Source organism: Haliotis asinina, chromosome 4, assembly GCF_037392515.1.
Source record: "Haliotis asinina isolate JCU_RB_2024 chromosome 4, JCU_Hal_asi_v2, whole genome shotgun sequence".
Taxonomy (NCBI): Eukaryota; Metazoa; Mollusca; class Gastropoda; order Lepetellida; family Haliotidae; genus Haliotis; species Haliotis asinina.
In genome coordinates, this window is record NC_090283.1 from 11,495,804 (window position 1) to 11,516,279 (window position 20,476).

The following is a 20,476-nucleotide window of genomic DNA, read 5'->3' on the forward strand; positions in this document are numbered from 1 at the left end:
TGTAGTTCACGTTTTGGTTTTACTATCGGTAGGCAGGTGACTTTTCAGCTTCATAGCCAGTTTTGTCTGAGAGATGGATTATAAAGACAAAAACAGGCAGCAGCCACACGTAAACACTACCAGTCAAAAGGTCTGTTTTAACTGCCAGATGGTTGTAAGAAACCAATTTAGTTTTAAGCATGTTCAAGCTGAAAAACAACCAAAATGAAATGGTTTAAGATCTAATCTTGAATGATTGCTGTTAAACGCAAAATTCAGTAATATTCCAGCTGTATTGCAGTGGTCTGTAAATAATAGTGTCTGGACCACACAATCCAGTGATGAACAGTATGAACAGATATCTGTAATTGTGATACCCTGACATGTGTCAACCAAGTCAGCGAGTATGTCGCGCCGATCCTGTCAGTCTAAACAAGCATGGGTTACCAAAGTCCAAGTTTAACCCAGATTTTCAATGGTGAAAGAACATGTCATATGGAAGGGAACATACATAAAAAAATACAACTAAACTTGTGTCACTACACATCCATTGTTATATTCACATGTGCTGCTGCTTGCGTTCAAATAGTAAATACACCCTTTGTCCACATACTCCCTGACTTACAGATCTCAAGGTCACTGCCTTGAACCATACTCAATATCATGTTTCTAACAAACAGCTTTGATGAAAGTCTCGACAACAAACCAATAAATGTGTCTATCTTGTGTTTGTATGGAAAATAACATATATTTAATGTTAAGATATCCTAAACCTTTTGACCCCTTCATATGTTGATATAGTTTGTATCACCTAGCACCTGCCAGTCAGTGCCATGATGTAGAAGAAACATGGCAGCCACACGTGGGACAGACATCTGCATAAAACCAGTTGAGATATAATTAGTAGCATCAATTGTAGGCACAGAGAAGACACAAAAGTCTAAATGTGGCCTAGCATGTGTAGATATACACTTCTAACAAGCCTGGAGACTATTTATAGATTCTTGTAGTCAGTTATACCATGACCCACCTGACCTTTTACACTCGGCTCTGACAGCTCATCAATGCTCTTCTGTGCAGGTTTTACCAGGGGAATAATGAGAGTTACTGTACTGGTTTAGCCAAAATGAGAACATATTCAGCATTGATGGGGTAAATGAGAAACGTATTTCTAACAGATGGAGGAAATAGGAGATTTATTCATTGGGGAATATGAGAATTTTAGCACCTTTGAGTAAAATCAGGAATTAACACTTCCTGGAGTGTACATGTTTTATGTAATGATAATAAAGATAACATTGCACTTTTTCAACATAGATATACTCTATGTTTAGAACAATGACACATGATCATTTTAGAACAACATTGATACAGACATCATATTGCATGCTGTTAAAGATATGAATGATCACAACCAGACATCTCGGAAGGGCTCTTCAATTAGCTTATTTTTCTATTTTTAACTCTTAACCTTGACCTTTCTTTTAAAGTGTGAAGGTTACAACATGCATGTACAGATACACACCTGCACAATGTCAAACTACCATGACAACAGAACAAACATGTGATAAAAGACCTGTATTCCCAACCATTATCGCTATGGCATAAGGGTTTTTATATCTACTGCTTCAGAAGATGTTGTGGTTATCTGAATAGGTCCCAATACAGGCATGCTCCATGGATAACTGGATAATGATACAAAGTTCTCTGTTTCTCTTGAACAATGTTGCAAAGTAAGTGGATATCAGAAATAGTAAACAGTCATGCACAGAATGTAAAAATACGCCTTTTTAACAGCCATTAATAAGTTGGGTTGTTTTGCACATGAAAACAAGGTCATTCTGCATCTTGCTGTAATTAGGAAAAATGGGGAGATCAACAGTTCAGAGTGGAGTTAAGTGGAAGTGAGAAGTAAAGAGCAGTGGCATGATGATCAAATGCTTAAACCACTAGACTACCCCACCGCTGCCAGTATTGTAGAGCAGAGCTGAGTGGAATAGAGCAGAGCAATAGTGTAGTGTAGTGGAGAAGAGGAGAGGAGAGAAGAGAAGAAAAGAACAGAGCTGAGTGGTTTGGTTCAGAATGGAGTGGAGTGGAGTGGAGTGGAGCGGAGAGGAACAGTGCAGTGCAGTATCGCATGAACCAGTGTGGTGAAAAGCACAACAGACCTGAGTGGAGAGGAATATGTGTTTGTGAATGCATTCAGACACATAACAGTCACTTGGTCACCCTCCTACATCACTTAGACTTGATACTTAAAACTGTAGGTACACTTGATACTTAAAACTGCAGGTACACTTGATACTTGCTGCTGCATGTATACTCGATACTTGCCACTGCATATACATGTGATACTTGCCACTGCCTGTATACTTCGTACTTGCCACTGCATGTACACTTGATCCTTGCTGCTGCATGTGTGCTTCATACTTGCCGCTGCATGTGTACTTCATACTTGCCACAGCCTGCATACTTGATACCTGCCCCTGCATGTATATTTATACTTGCCTCTGCATGTATGCTTTATACTTGCCATTGCATGTATACTTGATACTGCATATATACCTGATACTTGCCACTGCATGTACCCTTAATACTTGCCGCTTTAAATGTGCTTGATACTTGCAGCTGCATGTATACTTGACACTTGCCGCTGCCTGTACACTTGATACTTGCCGCTGCCTGTACACTTAATACTTGCCGCTGTATATATGCTTGGCACTTGCTGATGCGTGTATGCATGATACTTGCCTCTGCATGTATACTTAATACTTGCCTCTGCATGTATACTTGATATTTGCCGCAGCATGTACTCGCAATATTTGCTTCTGCATGTATACTTGATACTTGCTGCTGCATGTATACCCAATAATCCAACTAATGATTACTTTGTCTGGGCAGCGTTAAGCCTGGTCAAATAACAGTGAAGTTATGACAGTATTTATGCTATCAGGGATGACAGACATGAAGCAGCTCTAATAATCCAACTGCAGGGCTAAGAATGTCAAACTGCTAGTACAGCCCTAAATTGAAGGTATTTCAAACATGCCTAGCATCTACCATTACAATGCCATGACAACAATGTGATCTGTTACCGCTTGTACCTCTCTTTACATTGTTGCCTTCTGGTGCACAAAGTAGGCAAGTTGACACAAGTTCAACATGACATCTTTTGCTATTGTTAGGTTATGCAGCCTGTGTTACTTCTACATCATTTCAAAGTGTTATTTCTAAATGTATAATTAATTTTGCAGATAGACCCATCATAAACTTAATGCTAGATATGGCTGCATAAACCCATTCAGCAATATTGGATCAGGTGGGCTCATGAACACTCATGAGTGAGTGAGTGAGAGTGAATGAATGAGTGAGTGAGTGAGAAAGTGAGTTGTTTCGCAGCTTATGGCAATATTCCAGCAGAAATGGGTTTCACACTTTGTATCCATCTGGGGATCAAACATGGGTCTTTTGTATAACGAGGAGATACTTTAACCACTAGGCTACCCTACAACCCCTTAAACACGGGAACTTCACCCAGCTTCTTTAATGGCTAGTATTAAAATTTTGCCAAATTCATTTATTGAAACTATTCACGTTGTTAAAATTATTACACTTGAAATATCTCTTTCAAGAAACTTGTTTTTACATGTTAAGACTTACAAATGAAAATCCTGAAAATATAATGGTAGCCTTCACCAAACAAGTCTGTGCTTCATTACACATGTATTCAGTGTCCACCTGTCTGGGCTTGCCTTCTGCAAGGCTGAAATAAGGGAAGTCACATAAATTCTTTCCTTTAAAGAAGTAAGTCTAGATAATAAAAGTGAGGATGTCTATCCTTCACAGACACTTGTTCTTTTTAGTTATCAAATCTAGAAATGATGATAATTATTGCTTTTTTTTAATTAGTGCCTTAAAGACTTGTGCAAGTCTAGACAGGTGCTTGCCCCCAGAACATGCTCCACACATGTAACCACTTCCCCTAGAATGGATCCTCCATGTTAGCGAGATAAGGCAGGAGTTGAAGTGCATCTGTGTTCTCAAGAACCCTAAATATGCTGTAGATTCTTTTGAAAAGGTCTTTGTACATCACAAGCAAACAATCCTGCCCTGTTTTACTGATAACACATAATGAAACACAGACACCTAGCACTGAGACCTCATGACATGGAAACCACTTGCCATATTTGCAGTGGCCACAGTAAAACTCAGCGAATGGAGACTCAGATCATTGTTGAAATTGCCCTCAGATTCAGTTAGTTTGATCTAACATCCACACGTTGGTCCAAGTGAGTGAGTGAGTGAGTGAGTTTAGTTTTACGCCGCACTCAGCAATATTACAGCTATATGGCGGCGGTCTGTAAATAATCGAGTCTGGACCAGACAATCCAGTGATCAGCAACATGAGCATCGATCTGCGCAATTGGGAACCGATGACATGTGCCAACCAAGTCAGCGAGTCTGACCACCCGAACCCGTTAGTCGCCTCTTACGACAAGCATAGTCGCCTTTTATGGCAAGCATGGGTTGCTGAAGGCCTATTCTACCCCGGGACCTTCACGGGGCCGTTGGTTCAAGTAAACCAGTGGTGTATCAATGTTCTATGCTGTGAATGAAACAGAGGATGACAACTGATCCTCAATTCTGTCTGGTTTTTATCACAGGCATATCACAGCAGAGAGTACCAATGAAGGGTTCTCCAGACAATGGTCAAGGACCAGATATCGATATATTAATTATGAGCAACGTTTAACCCAATGTTCTACCTCGCTTCCTGCAGTTATACGACTTTGCATTATAACACAGACATAATCTGTGTTAACCACTGCACCATAAATCTGATACGATCATCTGCTAGTCCTTTGATTTGTGTCGCCCGTATTTAAGACCAAGTTATTGAAAATTACATTAACCACCAACAAACATAATAGCTCAATAGTAGCCCCCTTAAACTGCAAGTTCCAAATAAGAAACAGTGGAAGGACAAGTACAAAACAACTCTTTTGTTCTTGTCTAAATGTCTCTCCGAGATGACATATTTATCAGGACACATTCTAGCAATGTTGACTGGTGCCATGTTTCTAACAGTGTATAGTGTTTACAGAAACTTTATTTACAATTCAAGAGGAGCCCCTGTGATATTGTGCAGACTTAGGAATCAGAGGGAAATGGAGACTTGGGAAAAACATTAAGTATGACAGAAGCAAGTCAGTGACAGTAGTTTCACACCACACTCGGCAATATTCCAGATATATGGTGGCGGTCTGTAAATAATCAAGTCTGGACCACATCATCCAATGATCAACAGCATCAGCACTGATACGCGCAATAGGGAGCAGATGATACGTGTCAACCAAGTCAGCAAGACTGATCCTGTTAAAGACGTCTTGCGACAAGCAAGGGTTACTGAAGACCAGGTGCTTTTATCATGAAGCAACCTTTACTAAGATCAACCTTAACTCCCATTCTTTAACACTGTGCTAAGGTCACCTTTGTGACTTACAATCAAATTAGCGCTTTGTTAAAGGAGGTCGCGTGAGTTCTAACCCAGACCTTCACAGGTCAGTATGACAGCAAGAGCCAAGAACAGGCCGACATTAAGTAAGTGTACCATTCTGTGTCTGCCTGAGGACACCAGCTGAATGTGTTAACCAGCCTTACAATATTCTGGACAGGTGCCTGTTGCCACGACAACCAGACATACTGTCATCTGGTAATGAGACAAACCTGATAGGCTGCTGGGTGGCGGACAGGTTACTTTTCAACAGAGCATCACTGGTGAAATGTGGAATGTCGTATGTTTCTGTGTTCTTATGACTAAGCAAACATAGTCCCCCAGTTTATGTATTTTTGACTAGATCACAATGTTGATTCGTTATCATTGACTAAAAATAGCATGGATTAGGTGTCTGAATCCTTCTTGTTAGATGAAGTCACTGTTCTTGCACCCATCCTTGGCACTCCAGGGATATTTATTCCTTGCTCTGTTAACAGTAGCTGTAGCGTAAGACAGAGCTTCAGTGATGTGGTGTCCTTTGAAGCAAACATTACATTTGTGTGCCAACATACATAAGTGCTCTACTAAGTGGGCACAGATCGGAGATCTCTAAGGCTGCAATGAATCGATTATTGGATTTTCATCTCCTACAGTCTTGCTACACAAAAACCCACATTACACAAACTCACAATAAAAGTTCAAACTTCAAGCGAATAACATCTGCTGCTTATTACAGTTCACAGCTGCCTTAAATACTGCATCCTGAACAAAATGACTTGAACTTTACTTAAGTTTACAGGTTCACTGGCCTGAGTGCCACATGCTATTATATCCCAATCGCCGATATCAGTGCTCACTGGAGATCACTTGATTGTCTGATTAACTTCTTACAAACTGAAACACTGCTGAAATTGTAATAAAGATGGTGCCATCTACTGTCATCATTCCTCTGGATTGTCCTGTTGTTGATTACTTAGACACCAAAGCCTCATAGCTGGAATATTCGTGAGTGTGGCATTAAACAAATAAATTCAGAAAAAAATCTAAAATCGATTTAAATGGCAATTGCCCGAGTAGCTTTGTAAGTATACTGTTGGGACATACTTGGAAACCACTTAGGTGATGGTATCTTGAGGTTTGATCTCTTGACGGGTAGAAATGTTCATTTTGTCACACCATGGTTATGATAAGGAGTGAGTGAGTGAGTTTAGTTTTACGTCGCACTTAGCAATATTCCAGCTATATGGCGACAGTCTGTAAATAAACGAGTCTGGACCAGACAATCCAGTGATCAACAACATGAGCATCGATCTGCGCAATTGGGAACCGATGACATGTGTCCACCAAGTCAGCTAGTCTGACCACCCGATCCCGTTAGTCGCCTCTTACGACAAGCATAGTCACCTGTTATGGCAAGCATGGGTTGCTGAAGGCCTATTCTACCCCGGGACCTTCACGGGTCGTTATGATAAGGAACAATTCATATTTATGATGAATACTTAACACTGATTAGCAGATTTGTATGTCTTCAAAAGGTTTTCATGATACAGGTCTAATATGTTGTACATGACAACAGCTTGCATTCCTTCACGTTTCCTAAACTACACAAAGAAAGTGTACAGCCGAAATCTGCACAAGAAACAAAATGTGGATAATTACTGATACTTAACGACTGACAAATACCATGAGTGTCTAGATAAGGATGGAATATGATTGATTGCTTGTATGAAACAGACACATTTTCAACTTAACTTTTAACAAAAACACTTAGCAGTATGTCTATCTAACTGTGATTTTAAGATTCTTTTTTAAATGTTGTGTCATTTACTAATCTGTCTGAGATCAGAATTTGGAAATGGTCTGTGCCAAAAACTTTGGGTTTACCATCCCAAACTTGGCTCTCTGCATCCTGATCTGCAGTGGATATATTATTGTTATTGTATAGAGTATTTTCAGCTGAGTTTTCCATGTCTAACTGAATATTTCTACACATATTTTTTCAGCAGCAGTGGCTGAAATTGACTTCTGTCAGACCATTATTAATACAAACATAATCATACATATCTCAGGTATGCTATTGTTGGATCTAGATTACTGGATATGTATATCATGTATATCACACTGGGGCTATGTAACTAATGTTACTTTGTTCCACAATGTACTCATGATTGAGACACATCTTGTGGTATAACAGGAATACATCACACCTTTATGTCCTTTATCAGGTGGGTGTAGTTACACCTGATTCCTAAAATGGACTAATGAGCAGTTACTAATCAGCAACAGGTGTCATGAAAACTAATTAAAGACACGGATTAAGAGTATTTATTACAAACATGATTTTCTAGTTAAGGCTACAATTACTGTAATACTTCTTGTATATTTAACTTTCAGCCAACCATATCTCTTGTAGTGAGGGAGAATATTGGCTTTAAGCCTCAACAAACTAGACAAACATGTTTATGTGAGCCTATTTCTTCCCTGAATTTACAACAACAGTATTTTGGCGGTGCTGTACAAAGGGTCCAATCTGATGGAAATGCAATAACAGTGCAGTACTAGAGCAACTACCAAACTGACATTGCTCAGTACTGTCTATTGGTCAAGGGAACTGCAAACTAACACATAATGCATTCTGTAGGATGTCTCATCATCCCTTCATTTGAGTCCAGTTGACACATAACAAACAGTGTTTGCAGCAGAGGAAATTACACTGAGTAAGTGAATATACTGTTACTTGTATCATTATTCAAGCAATATCATGGTGGAGGTATAGGAAATGGGTTGCGCACACTGGACTCCTGGGGAATCAAACCCGGACTTTAAGATTGATGAGTCGGTGTCTGAACCACTTATATACTCACCCATGCAACAATTCCTGGCACACGGATTCACAAAAACTCTTTCAGTTAGAGGAATGAACAAAATTTTAAAACAAAGTTTTAACAGCTTTTCCAAAACTTCAAGCACAGGTATCAATCAATGATTACTGATCCAAGTAACAGTAATAGTTAAAGTTTTTGGGATGATGTATCACTGATCCAAGTTAAACCCCTATATAGTAATACTTCTCCACATTCTGACGTTTCACTACCAGTTTTTATGGTAATATTATGTTCAACCTCCCCTAAAAATGGTATTTATCATCAAAAATCAGACTTAACGAGCAGACACAGCAAACATAAACAACATACAGACAGGAGATAACCATCTATATCACTTCACCACCAACTGTTTCTCATTGAAGCTCTGAAGATGAAGTATTATTGGTCGAGATTAAGGGACTTTTCTTTCAGTGGCGTATGACCCACTAATCATGTTTTTGTAAACATACCACAAACATAGATTTCACTGGAAATATGATTGGGCGATCAACTTGAGATTAAAGGCACATAATTTTGTCAAAACATTTAGAATCTAGTGGTGCAGAAATAGAAACCATCACCTTGGAAATAAATCTTTATGGGTAATATGAGTAAATCATGAAGCTGCATTCAGCAATATTCCAGCAAATCAAGGCTAGAGACACCAGAAATGGGCTTTATACATCAAATCAAAATTGTGGGGAATCAAACCCAAGTGTTTGATATGATTGGCAAATGCTCTAACTACAGAGCTAACCAACAGCTGCTTTATGGGTAACTAAATAGCCCCTTATGGGTAGCTAAATAGCCCCTTTATGGGTAACTAAATCGCCCCTTCATGGGTAACTAAATCGCCCCTTCATGGGTAACTAAATCTCTGAGTGTAACAAGAGGTTTTAATCAAGATGTACAAATATCAGTTTTCTTCCGGGTTGTACACAAAGGCTTTATAAATACTAGGAACTGAACCAGGATTTCTCATATTTAAGACCTGGGCTTCATAACACATACTGACACCTCTCTTCAACACATATAAACCCCATGTTTAAGCCCAGATCTTACACTCTTGAAATGCTTGTAACTGAAGAAAATGATTCTACGACAGTAAAATGGAATGTACTCTAATATTACAAAACAAAGGGATGTCATTCTAAACAATATTTGATATCTTGATTTATGCCGATGGGCTTGATAATGGAAAAATATCAGGTTTTTAAGCCCTGGATGTAATTTTGAGTGAGCTTGAATATGGGAAATTCTGAGTAGCTGAACTACCCGAGTCATTATCATCCTAAAGCAATGAGTGTTGCAATCCAATTCTGAAGCAGGAACACCAGAAAAAGGAATTGAACCTGGGCCTTTGATGTGACGAGAGAACGCTTTAACAACTTGACTATCATCCTTTTTTTCCTTTGGATATACTTGGGAACAACAAAATGAAATTATGAAGCACATGTGATTGTTAGGCTGGCGAAGATGAAAATCTTATATTTTTTCTATGTTCATTTCTTGTAGAACATCAGTAAATTTTCCAGTTTCCCACACACATAACATCAGCACAGGAGCTACTCCAGCCATGAGGTAAGTGAATCTGTGTCTCTCAAAGAAGCATTCATAGTGTAACCCACTTCAATTGACAAGCTCCTTTAAGATGCTTAGAGCTATCAACAGGGCAGTGAACCGTCTTCCACCTGTGATTGTAGCTGTGAAGAGATTACAACACCGTATGAGCCTGTTCTCTACATCTACCACAGGAGTCCTCCTTACACCCACCAGCAGGGACATGTGAATCCTTAACACACACAGAAATGCACTTCCATTATAATTCATGACTGGGAAATTCGTAGCAGTGGTTTTTGAAATGCTGTGCAGACATTCAGACAAAAAGTAAATCAATCTGAAAAGTTTCAAAGCTGTTCAGATTTGTTTTTGAACTTCTGAAACACCTAACAGCCAAGAGTTTGCATATAAAAGCACCAAAGTTTCTTTGTTTCATGGTGGGTAAACTAAGTTGAACTATGCTTTTATTTGTATGGAAATCTTTGAGAAAAACACCTTTCTGATGATGAAAGAAGTTGTGTTTTGAAGTTGAGTCATGAAAGAATGTCTTAAAATGATGGTATCTTTAAATTTTCTTAAACAAAAAGGAAAAAAATAACAATAACAGAAAACAACATGCTAAAGTTTATACAGTCTAGAGTGTGTTTACACGCTAAGAGAGCATGGGTACTCATCATTTGACAGGCAAGCTGTTATCTTCTTTATACACTTTGGGGACAGTGGTATTCATCAGCTGACAGGCTAGGTGATACAGCACATATACAGCTGAAGGAAATACTAATTTTAACAACTGATTAGTGATTAATTATATAGTAACTCGGGAAACATTAGTATTCATCATTTGGCTGTTCCACTGAAGTCCTGGTGATGATGTCATTTCAACATGGAGAAATCAACTGTTGTGATTTAAATTTGTCAAAATACCTTTGGTTGCAGTATGGTCTTTTATCTGAACTAATAATTTTAGGCTAATTGGGGGATTGATATGAAACACTGCTTTTTCAGTAGAGGAGTAATTGCCTAGATTAAAAATATGAATTAATTACATATTATTAACAGTAAGAAATTTTGAAAATTTATCTTGCTACACTGAAATAATACAGTTGTCAAAAGAGATTATTTGAGCCTACAGGTACTGATGCACCTTGACGGAGGGCAGTTATGTAGAACAGACACTGTTCCTTGTTCTGTCACAGGGCTGAATAACCCAGGTGTACAAAAGCAGTTTGTAACCCTTAATCCAGCTTTTGATACATGGCAGCTGGCCATGACCACATATTTCCTAACAACACATCAATAAAAAGGTCCCCAAATAACTTGTTTTCCTCATTAAGCAGCTAAATTTTCCAGTTGTGTTATCATATCATACCTGTAACGAGTTGCTCTAACAGGTAAATAGCGTTATACCCTACCTATTGCCCTACATGTTATTGCATTGTGAAATATAAAAGCAAGGTCAACACAACAAACATTACCCTTCAGCTAAACAGCTCCAAACCGAAACCATGTCAATAAATTTGATACCAATGTGAGAGAAACGGCTTTAACGAATAACAGGTAGGAAATAAGATCAGTTTATCATGCACAAACACTGGCCACAATAGCCAGGTTCCTTGGTAATGTGTGTATATAATATTTCAGGAACTAAGTGATGTGGCATATCATGGCAGATGTAATTGTAAATAATTAAGTAAATCTGAACCAGACAATCTAGTGATCAACATCATGAGCACCATTTTAGGGTGAATCATATCATCACATCCCAATTACAAAATCAGCAAGTCTGACCATCCACACCTTACAGTTGCCCCTGATAACAAGCATGTGTTTCAGAAAATCAGTTCTTTACATTCTCATGCATGTCCAAGGTAATGGATCACATGATCTATCAGTATTTACACTTTCAAACAACCAACAATAAACCCTACGCAATGCATTAGTATCAATAATTATCAACCCATTGATCACTTCCTTAGGGGGCATTTCCTTGATAACAGTGTTAGTATCTACACTGAAACATCGCAACCACTGCAATAAAGAAGTTGTCTATCCATAAAAAGTGTCCTTCTTCACACTGATCACGGCCATGATCCCACAAACCAGTATGTACTTTGTCATGGCCTATATATATACCATGGTAAAGGATGGCAGCATGCTGACACAGTTTCAGGCTGTTTGATGATCAATCCCTGGGTTGTTTCACCAGACTGCTTCATGTTTATACAGCTAACCCAAGGCCTCCCTTCAGTGAGGACATCACAGAAACAGTGCCATGTTATTACACAAACCAGGGGTTACCTGCACAGGTAGTACACAACACATATTGTTTAAACTAACCCTCGTTAGGAGGTGAACAGAGGCAGACATTGCCATGGATTTCTATGACATCCTGCAGGGCCTCTGGGGAGAATGTCAGTGCCTAGCTGCACTTATTAAACTAACCCTCGTTAGGGACTTAATGAGGTCTAGTCTCTTAGGTCCCTATAAACTACAGCCCACTGAGAATACAAGTGTTCCATAATTTTTTTAAAAACATTATCAGTAGCAGTAAGTGATTTGGGGATATGATATATCTTTTATATTTACTGCCAACTGGGGGTTAATATACCATATATACAATACTTCCTAATGCCAAGGTAACATTACTAACTAACCCAACCAAATCCTGAGGAACAAAGCAGACGACTTCAAGAATCCCCAAATTTGTCTCCAACACTGATGTGTTCAGTTCACAAAACTTTGACATAAAGATGAATACCAATTCTAACCTTCAAAAAAATGTACTAAGTGACTATCAAAACAGACATTGACAAAAACATTCGAAAGTGACCCTAATCCAAAATCAAAACCAGGTAACGATTTTTCCACATTATTCCACAAAACCAACTGTGATATTGTTTCATCTTTATTGCTGAGGGGATATAAATTTTAGACATTTCCATCAAGCTTGTTGACAATTCTACAAAACGTTGCTATAGTTAGACACTTTTTAATTTCCCTCAAAATGTGTTTTGCGAGAAATGAGTTGTGAATATTCCTTCCTACTAGCTCTGTGAATCAGCAAAAAATTGCTTTGCTTTAAGGTTTTAATCATTCTTCAATATTTCCTCAAAGCCAGTTGTACAAACATGTGAGAAGCTAGGTATATATAGATATATATTGCTGCATCACCTTCGGCAATGTTGCTGAATCACCTCGGCAATGATGCTGTATCACAGTGGTGATGTTCGCTGACAGCAGCGCCAAGAACAGATCTTGTCACCTGCTGCTTCAGCACAGGCAGGGGTTGGAAGATTAGATTCACAGTGATATGCAATTCTCAAGTTTGGTTACATGGTCTCAATTTAGTCCACATTACCCTCGATCTTCTATCTTCATACACAAGCACAAGGAAATGTGTGAAAAGATCAAAGCGGCCAACACATGCACTTCTGGATACCACATTTAATAATATCCTATGTTAGAATTATAGGAGCATACTGGCCTGACTTTGTCTACATCATTATTGATACATGTATCTAAGTACTGACAGTCATTGATTTATGAAAGGAAAAAGCAATGTGTAAACTGTATAAAACATGTAGCCTAAGTTTTCACTTTCATTGAGACATAGATGTGACATGTGATCAGATCAGCTGATCAAGAAGCAGGAGGAACAAAGAACAAACAAAAATGTTAGTTATTGTCATAACCATCAGTGAGTGAGTGAGTTTAGTTAAGTTTTATGCCACTCTCAGCAATATGGCGGCGGTCTGTAAACAATTGAGCCCGGACCAGACAATCCAGTGATCAACCACATGAGCATTGATCTGCGCACATGAGAACCGATGACATGTGTCAACCAAGTCAGCAAGCCTGACCATCCGATCCTGTTAGTCGCCTCTTACTACATAGTTGCCTTTTATGGCAAGCATGGGTTGCTGAATGCCTATTCTACCCTGGACCTTTACGTTTGGCCATGCCCATGAAGAGAAATAACCATGGCAACCCACAAACAACTTTCTACTTATCCACCACTGTGTATGATTTCCTATAGCTGCATTCTATACAGTATGTTGGTCACAATTGTTTTACTTTCTATAACAGGAATTAATGGTGAATTTCACAATTTCAATTTAAAGTGCCCATAAGATCAAAATAACACTTTAAAATATATGGGTATTAGAAAACCAAGATTTTCATTAATTGGTAATAATACACACTTCTCAACTCTGAAGAAATTCAAACCTCAGCACTTTCTGATATTTTCTTTATATCTGTATAAAAAACTGTAATTTCTGAAATCAAGGTAGGTAAGTATTCTGTCAACTTCACCCAACCATGTCTGTGAAAGGGTGGCAACTCTTCTATATCAGTGATATGGTCAAAAGGGTTTTATAACTAACCACTTTAAATATAGTGCTTTGAAAAGTTGATTAATTTATTCCAAATGTGACATAAAGTGAGTTTTACCCCATCACACAGTACTGGACCATATATCACACTTGGGGTCCCGAACATTGCAGGCTTACTTCTACACTGTTCATCCTTGTGTGTGGTATATAACATGGGGCCTTTATAACAATATACAACATTGTTGGAACTACAGAAACACCTACTTCAAGACAAGCACCTGTTGAGCAGGACAGTAACCTTTTCCAAGTACATCTTTTTCCTTTGTTGCTTCTAAATATTTAATCCCTGGGCTGCAAAGAGCCCCTGAAGACACAGGTTACAAACACAAGGAAAAAGTTCCATGTTTTTGTCACTGAGGTCAAAGAAAGGTAGTTGTTTTGAGAACGTAAAACATCAGTGTAATTTCACTCCACTAACCATGTTAAATACATCTTTATGAATTATGTATGAAGGTGTTATCAGATTGCTAAAAGCAATGAATACGATACAATATAGCCCACACGCAAAGGTTGATATGAGAGGCCATGTACAAGAGATATCATCTTATATACTCTCTTACCAAGTAAACAAGAATCATGTATATCATATTAGTATCTACTTTGTGTGAAATTAATGGTAATGACATGAGCCTGATATCAATCATATAGAATGTCATACCCATTTCTCTCTTAACATACATGAGAAACAAGGCAAATAAAAACATATTTACTTTAACAAATAGACACTCGATTCTTTAGCTTTCTTGCTAAAAAATAACAGCCGCAATAAAGACATGACAAGTAACTCATTAGTTTCTAACAAGGCATGAGTGAGTGAGTGAGCGAGTGTGTGAGCAAGTGTGTGAGTGAGTGTGGTTTTACACCCCCTTTAGCAATATTCCAGCTATATCATGTCAGGGGACAACAGAAATGGACTTCACAGACTGTATCCTTGTGGGGTATCAAACCCTGGTCTTCGGCATGATGAGCAAATGCTTTAACCACTGGGCTACCCCTAACGATGCATGAAATGAAATACCTGAGTACCATACAATTATAATAACATGAAAGCGATGTGTTGTAACATTTATCCTTCAATCCCGGCAGGAGCACATCAGTATATATTAAGACTTCACATATACTATAGTCACCTAGGTGATATGACGTGATATGACGTGATGTGAGTTAATGAAGAAATATATATTACCTACCTGCTGGTCTGTTTGGTTTTTTTTGTTTTGTTTTTTTAATAAATAATACCTATCTTCTTTTTAGTAATTTGTTTATCAAATACCTTGGACATAACAAAAGATATTCCAGATTAATTTGTATGATTTCATTGCATGCATATTACTGTTTTAGGAAAGGCAAAAGTTGTAAACTTTAAATAATATGCATCAATCTGTCAAAATAACTTACAAATTGTACAAACTCTGTGTTCTCAAAAGAGACCTTTGTTGAGACAAAGTCATAACCTTAATGAAAATGAGAACCACATATGCTTTATTTGTGACAAGTATAAAAGCCAGGAGTCCTTATCTGCAGAAGCTGGAATCAGAGGACTCTCACAATTCTGGGAATTTTCATTTCAGCAATGTACAGTATCTAACAGCTTCCTATCTCAATGAAATATTCAATATGAGATCTACATGAAACTCATATGTTTATGTACACATGTAATTTATGTCGTATTTGTCAACTGTATCACAGGCCATCTGGTCTGAATACTACAGAACAAACTTCTATTTTACGACACAGAGCTGACAAAAAGAAAGAAGCTTGTCTACTGAAGGTATGGAGAGTCACGCACACAAGAAAGCATGATGTGTACACAGTGCTGTTCCTCAGTCTTTTCCACACAAGCCCTGTGTGAGAACACAGTCCTGCACTTTCTGCTTGTTTCCCATCCCCCAGACGCTGTTGAGCACAGCTACAGACGCATAACATTAGCAGCGTGTAATACAATCTCCCACTAATTGACTATAGCATGTTAAGTATTAATTTCATCTTCCTACTGGTGTTTCTGCTTATATACAACGTACTAGAGTTACCAGGTTGCCATATCTTCAGGTCATATATCAATAACAGGAGAATTGTTATTACTGTTAAAACAAATTGCTGTTTCCTGTTCACATCACTACATAATCAGTGATACTGATGTTTAACGAAAGATAGTGAAAAAGAATTTAGCCCTTATGACCTATTGGTGAAATGTGAGGTTTATCAGTTCAGTGAATCCAGACATCTCATTAACATTCTTCTATATAACCTCTGTCATGTGTTTTATCCTTACTGTTATTGAATTTGCAATCCAAACTACCAAAAGAGTGGATGATAGTTTATATCTTCATCCATTAACACACGAAATAAATCATTCAGAATTATATAATTTCATATCAGCAAGTATTCACTTTGGGGGAAATCATCATTGGATAATAAGAACCACCAACCACTATTTATAGTATCTACTTACATGGGTTATACATGATACACCTGTTGAATAAATATCATGTATCACCTACCAAGAATACACTTTGCTAATATGTTCCAAACTACACACATTGGCATGATGACGATGAAGCAACAACGTTTAAAACACTTACAAAATATATGACTGTGATGTAACTATGGTTACACCTTGCTTAATAACAGAAGATAAAACAGTACTATTCTTTCTGGGACTTCATTAATGTCATCAACTATTAATTGTTTTTAAAGAAAGCAATCATTTAAAGATTTCCCAATGTCTTCACGACGCAAATTACCAAATTAACAAAACGTATTTAACCTGTAAAGTACTAGTGAACGCTTCAATAAAAACAAACAAACAGGCATAATAAACATCTATTAGAGTTTCTCTGCAAAAACGAAGCGCCACGATTGTGACACTCATGTATGTTTGTCAATATAACATCTGTATGACAGTTTTACTAAGTATTTCACCACACAAGCAAAATCCAGTGTATCTTACTCGATCAGAATAGTAAAAGAAATGGAGAGACGCTGTTTGACATTGACAGCTGCCGATGGGTGACAGAAACTTTGTAGAAGTTTCCATAACAACCAATATTGTTGACAACCACCACAAACAAATCTTACCTATAGTTTTCAGTAAATCCAAGTCTTCCAACTTCGGTGCAGGTTTGTCATCCTCATTTTCACCCAAGGGGCTGTCTTTTTTCATAGACGACCCATGACGCTTGAGATTAGCAACTTTTGCAGACGCCATTTTGGAGAGGAGCGACGCAAGATGCTAACTCAATTGACTTCAACTCGTGCCAAAGTTTCCAAACCGAGTCTAACTTATGTCATGTCTGCATCCGGCGTCACAAACAATGGTTGTACGATGATTTCATCGTCGTAAGTGTCTAAGTTCAGTCAGTGCTGAGCGGGAAAGTTCTGACACTCCTCACTGTTAGATCACTGTGTTTGCGAACTCTCGTGTTTTGAAGGTAAATCATGCGCCTTTCGTCGTCTGCTCGAACGGCTCCGTAGCCTGAACAATCTACATTAAACGCCCTCCTGTGATGGGTGTTGGTATGTCAAAGGGAGGTAACCAGAATGGTGTACATGCTGACCGATAATCCGAAATCGGGCTATACGCTAGGCAATAAATATCTACAACATTGATAATTGCACAATAGACGTCAATAATAGAACTTGGAAGGTATTTCCACTAATAGTATTGGATAAGATATCGTAACAAGAAATATTGATACCCTTGACGAAACCAGCCAAGTCAAAACTGTGTGAACAAGAAGACTTGATTGGAACCCAGAGGGTCGGAGATGGAAGATATGTCAGGATGAAATGAAACTCAGTGTATTAAGTAACCAATCACACTTCAGTTTGTTACATTAACGAGCTCCGAGTTCTATTTTAGATGTTATGATTCTGATAGGAATGGATGAATTTAAACACTGAGACAAACCAAAACACCAACGCCTGTTTTTTTCCAGTAAACACATAAATTTGAACGTGATTTATTACGCTTCCTATTCCCATATATATATTTATTGGAGCGCATGCATCAAACCTGTAAATGAGTGGGTGGTAGTTGGGAGATCGCCTAAACAGGGAGAAGATGCAACGTTTGTTTTACTACCTTTTCCAAAATGAAGATCAACTTTCGCTGTAATTTCAATACTGTAGTTTCAACATAAGTTCAGTCTACAAGCTTAATCTGTTGATGGTGTATACGGTATATTTGTGTTTCTAGACTGAAGGTGTGAGTGAGAAGTGCATTACGTTATGTAACAAAAAAATACACAAAAAAATCCCATAGAACAAAACAAAACAAGAAAAAAAGCACACATACACACACAAAAACCCAGCAGATCAAACAAAAAGAAACCAAAAAAAAAAAAAAAAAAAACCAAAAAGAAAAAAGAAAACCCCAAATGATGTACTGCTACTCACATGCTGTAATGTATATTCTTTGTATACCATGGGGTTTCTTGGCGGTAGCATGTTTTATGTAATACATTGTTGTTAATTTTTGTAATAATCCATAAAAGAAACAAAAACGTCCTTTCAACAGATGCTCCTCTCAACAGATGCTTTAATCTCAGATGAGAATACACGTTTCAAATCAAGTGAGTTATAACGTAGTCTCGCGTTTCCAACGCACCTGTTGGGAGGCTTTGCTCAGACGTGCATACAGTATGACTGCATGTGTGATTAGATCTCGTTGAAACGCCTTTATGCGTTATTTAGAGGGAGGGAAACGGGCTGCCGGACCAGCACTTCACTTGTTCATTCAAACCCTTGTATGCAAAGAAGTTAACGGGGGTGGGGGTGGGGGGGTGGGGGGGGGGAGGGAAAGAGTGAAACGTCCATAAGGATCGAAATGTAAAGTGTTAGCGAGTTTGGTCTTACGCAGCCGTTAGCAATATTCCAGCAATATCACGGAGGGGGATACCAGAAATGGGCTTCAAGCAGTGTACCCATGTGGGGAAAATAACCGTGTCTTCGGTGTGACGAACGAGTGTTTTAACCACAAGGCCACCCCACCACCCCACCACCCCACCACCCCTAAAGAGTAATAACCGTCCATTAGCTGGGCACATGCTGACCCTCTGATATCTAGTCACCTTGGACCGGTTCTGCATGGTGTCGATATGGGGCGGTAGGGTAGTCCAGTGGTTAACGAGTCACACTGAAGACCCGGGTTCGATTCTCCACATGGGTACAATATGTGAAGCCCGTTTCCGGTGTTCCTCGCCTTGATATTGATTGGATATGGTTATAAACAGCGTAACACCATACTCACTCACTCTGATGTTCTAATCTCAGACGATGTGGTCCGGTTCCCTTGTTTATTGACCAACGGTCTGTATGATGGACTCAGCGATTCACAAACCGTATAATGAAACCTGTTTGTTTTCCGTTTAACGCTGCACTAAGCAACATTCCAGCTATATCACGACGGTCCGTAAATATCGATAAGCGATTCTGGACCAGACAATCCAGTGACTGACAAGAACTTCCATTTACAAAATGGTACGATGACATGTGTCCAGCAAGTCAGCGAGCATGACCACCGGATCCCATATTTGTCAAACATGGGTTGTTGAAGACCAGTTCTTAGCTAGATTTCCATGGGTTAATGATCTGTACTAGTGAGTGAGTGAGTGAGTTTAGTTTTACGTCGCACTCAGCAATATTACAGCTATATGGCGACGGTCTGTAAATAATAGAGTCTGGACCAGACAATCCAGTGATCAACAGCATGAACATCGATCTGCACAACTGGGAACCGATGACAAGTGTCAACCAAGTCAGCTAGTCTGACCACCCGATCCCGTTAGTCGCCTCTTACGACAAGCATAGTCACCTTTTATGGCAAGCATGGGTTGCTGAAGGCCTATTCTACCCCGGGACCTTCACGGGTCTGATCTGTACTATTATCGACTGTTTCATTTTGACAAATTAACCCACGGGGTTGTTGAAGCAACAAACTATTCGTCGGTTAAGGCAACCAGTGTCTGCCGAAGATGCTTGTGAACACAGACGTGCCCCACCCAGGACCCGTCTACGCTCCATGTATATAGTGTCACTTGCCAAGCCTCTACAGCACCAAGCTTCAAATCTATCTATATCCACGACTCCCTGAGGGCCTAATGCCATAAAGGCAAATCCTCTAACAAGGGAAATCAGGCTAGCTTATGTCCATGGCAAATGATATAATCTGACTTGATTAC

The 20,476-nt window shown here is 38.7% G+C and overlaps 1 protein-coding gene across 1 annotated transcript in view; it reads right to left on the reverse strand.

Annotated features, from left to right (window-relative positions):
- LOC137282271 (cAMP-dependent protein kinase catalytic subunit PRKX-like) overlaps positions 1 to 17,771 on the reverse strand; it is a 52,189-nt gene extending 34,418 nt beyond the window's left edge. The window contains exon 1 of the mRNA XM_067814003.1: positions 17,373 to 17,771. Within this exon, the coding sequence (XP_067670104.1) occupies positions 17,373 to 17,502 (130 nt within the window). The 5' untranslated portion in view covers positions 17,503 to 17,771. The remainder of the gene's footprint in view (positions 1 to 17,372) is intronic.
- Between the last annotated feature and the right edge of the window lie 2,705 nt (positions 17,772 to 20,476).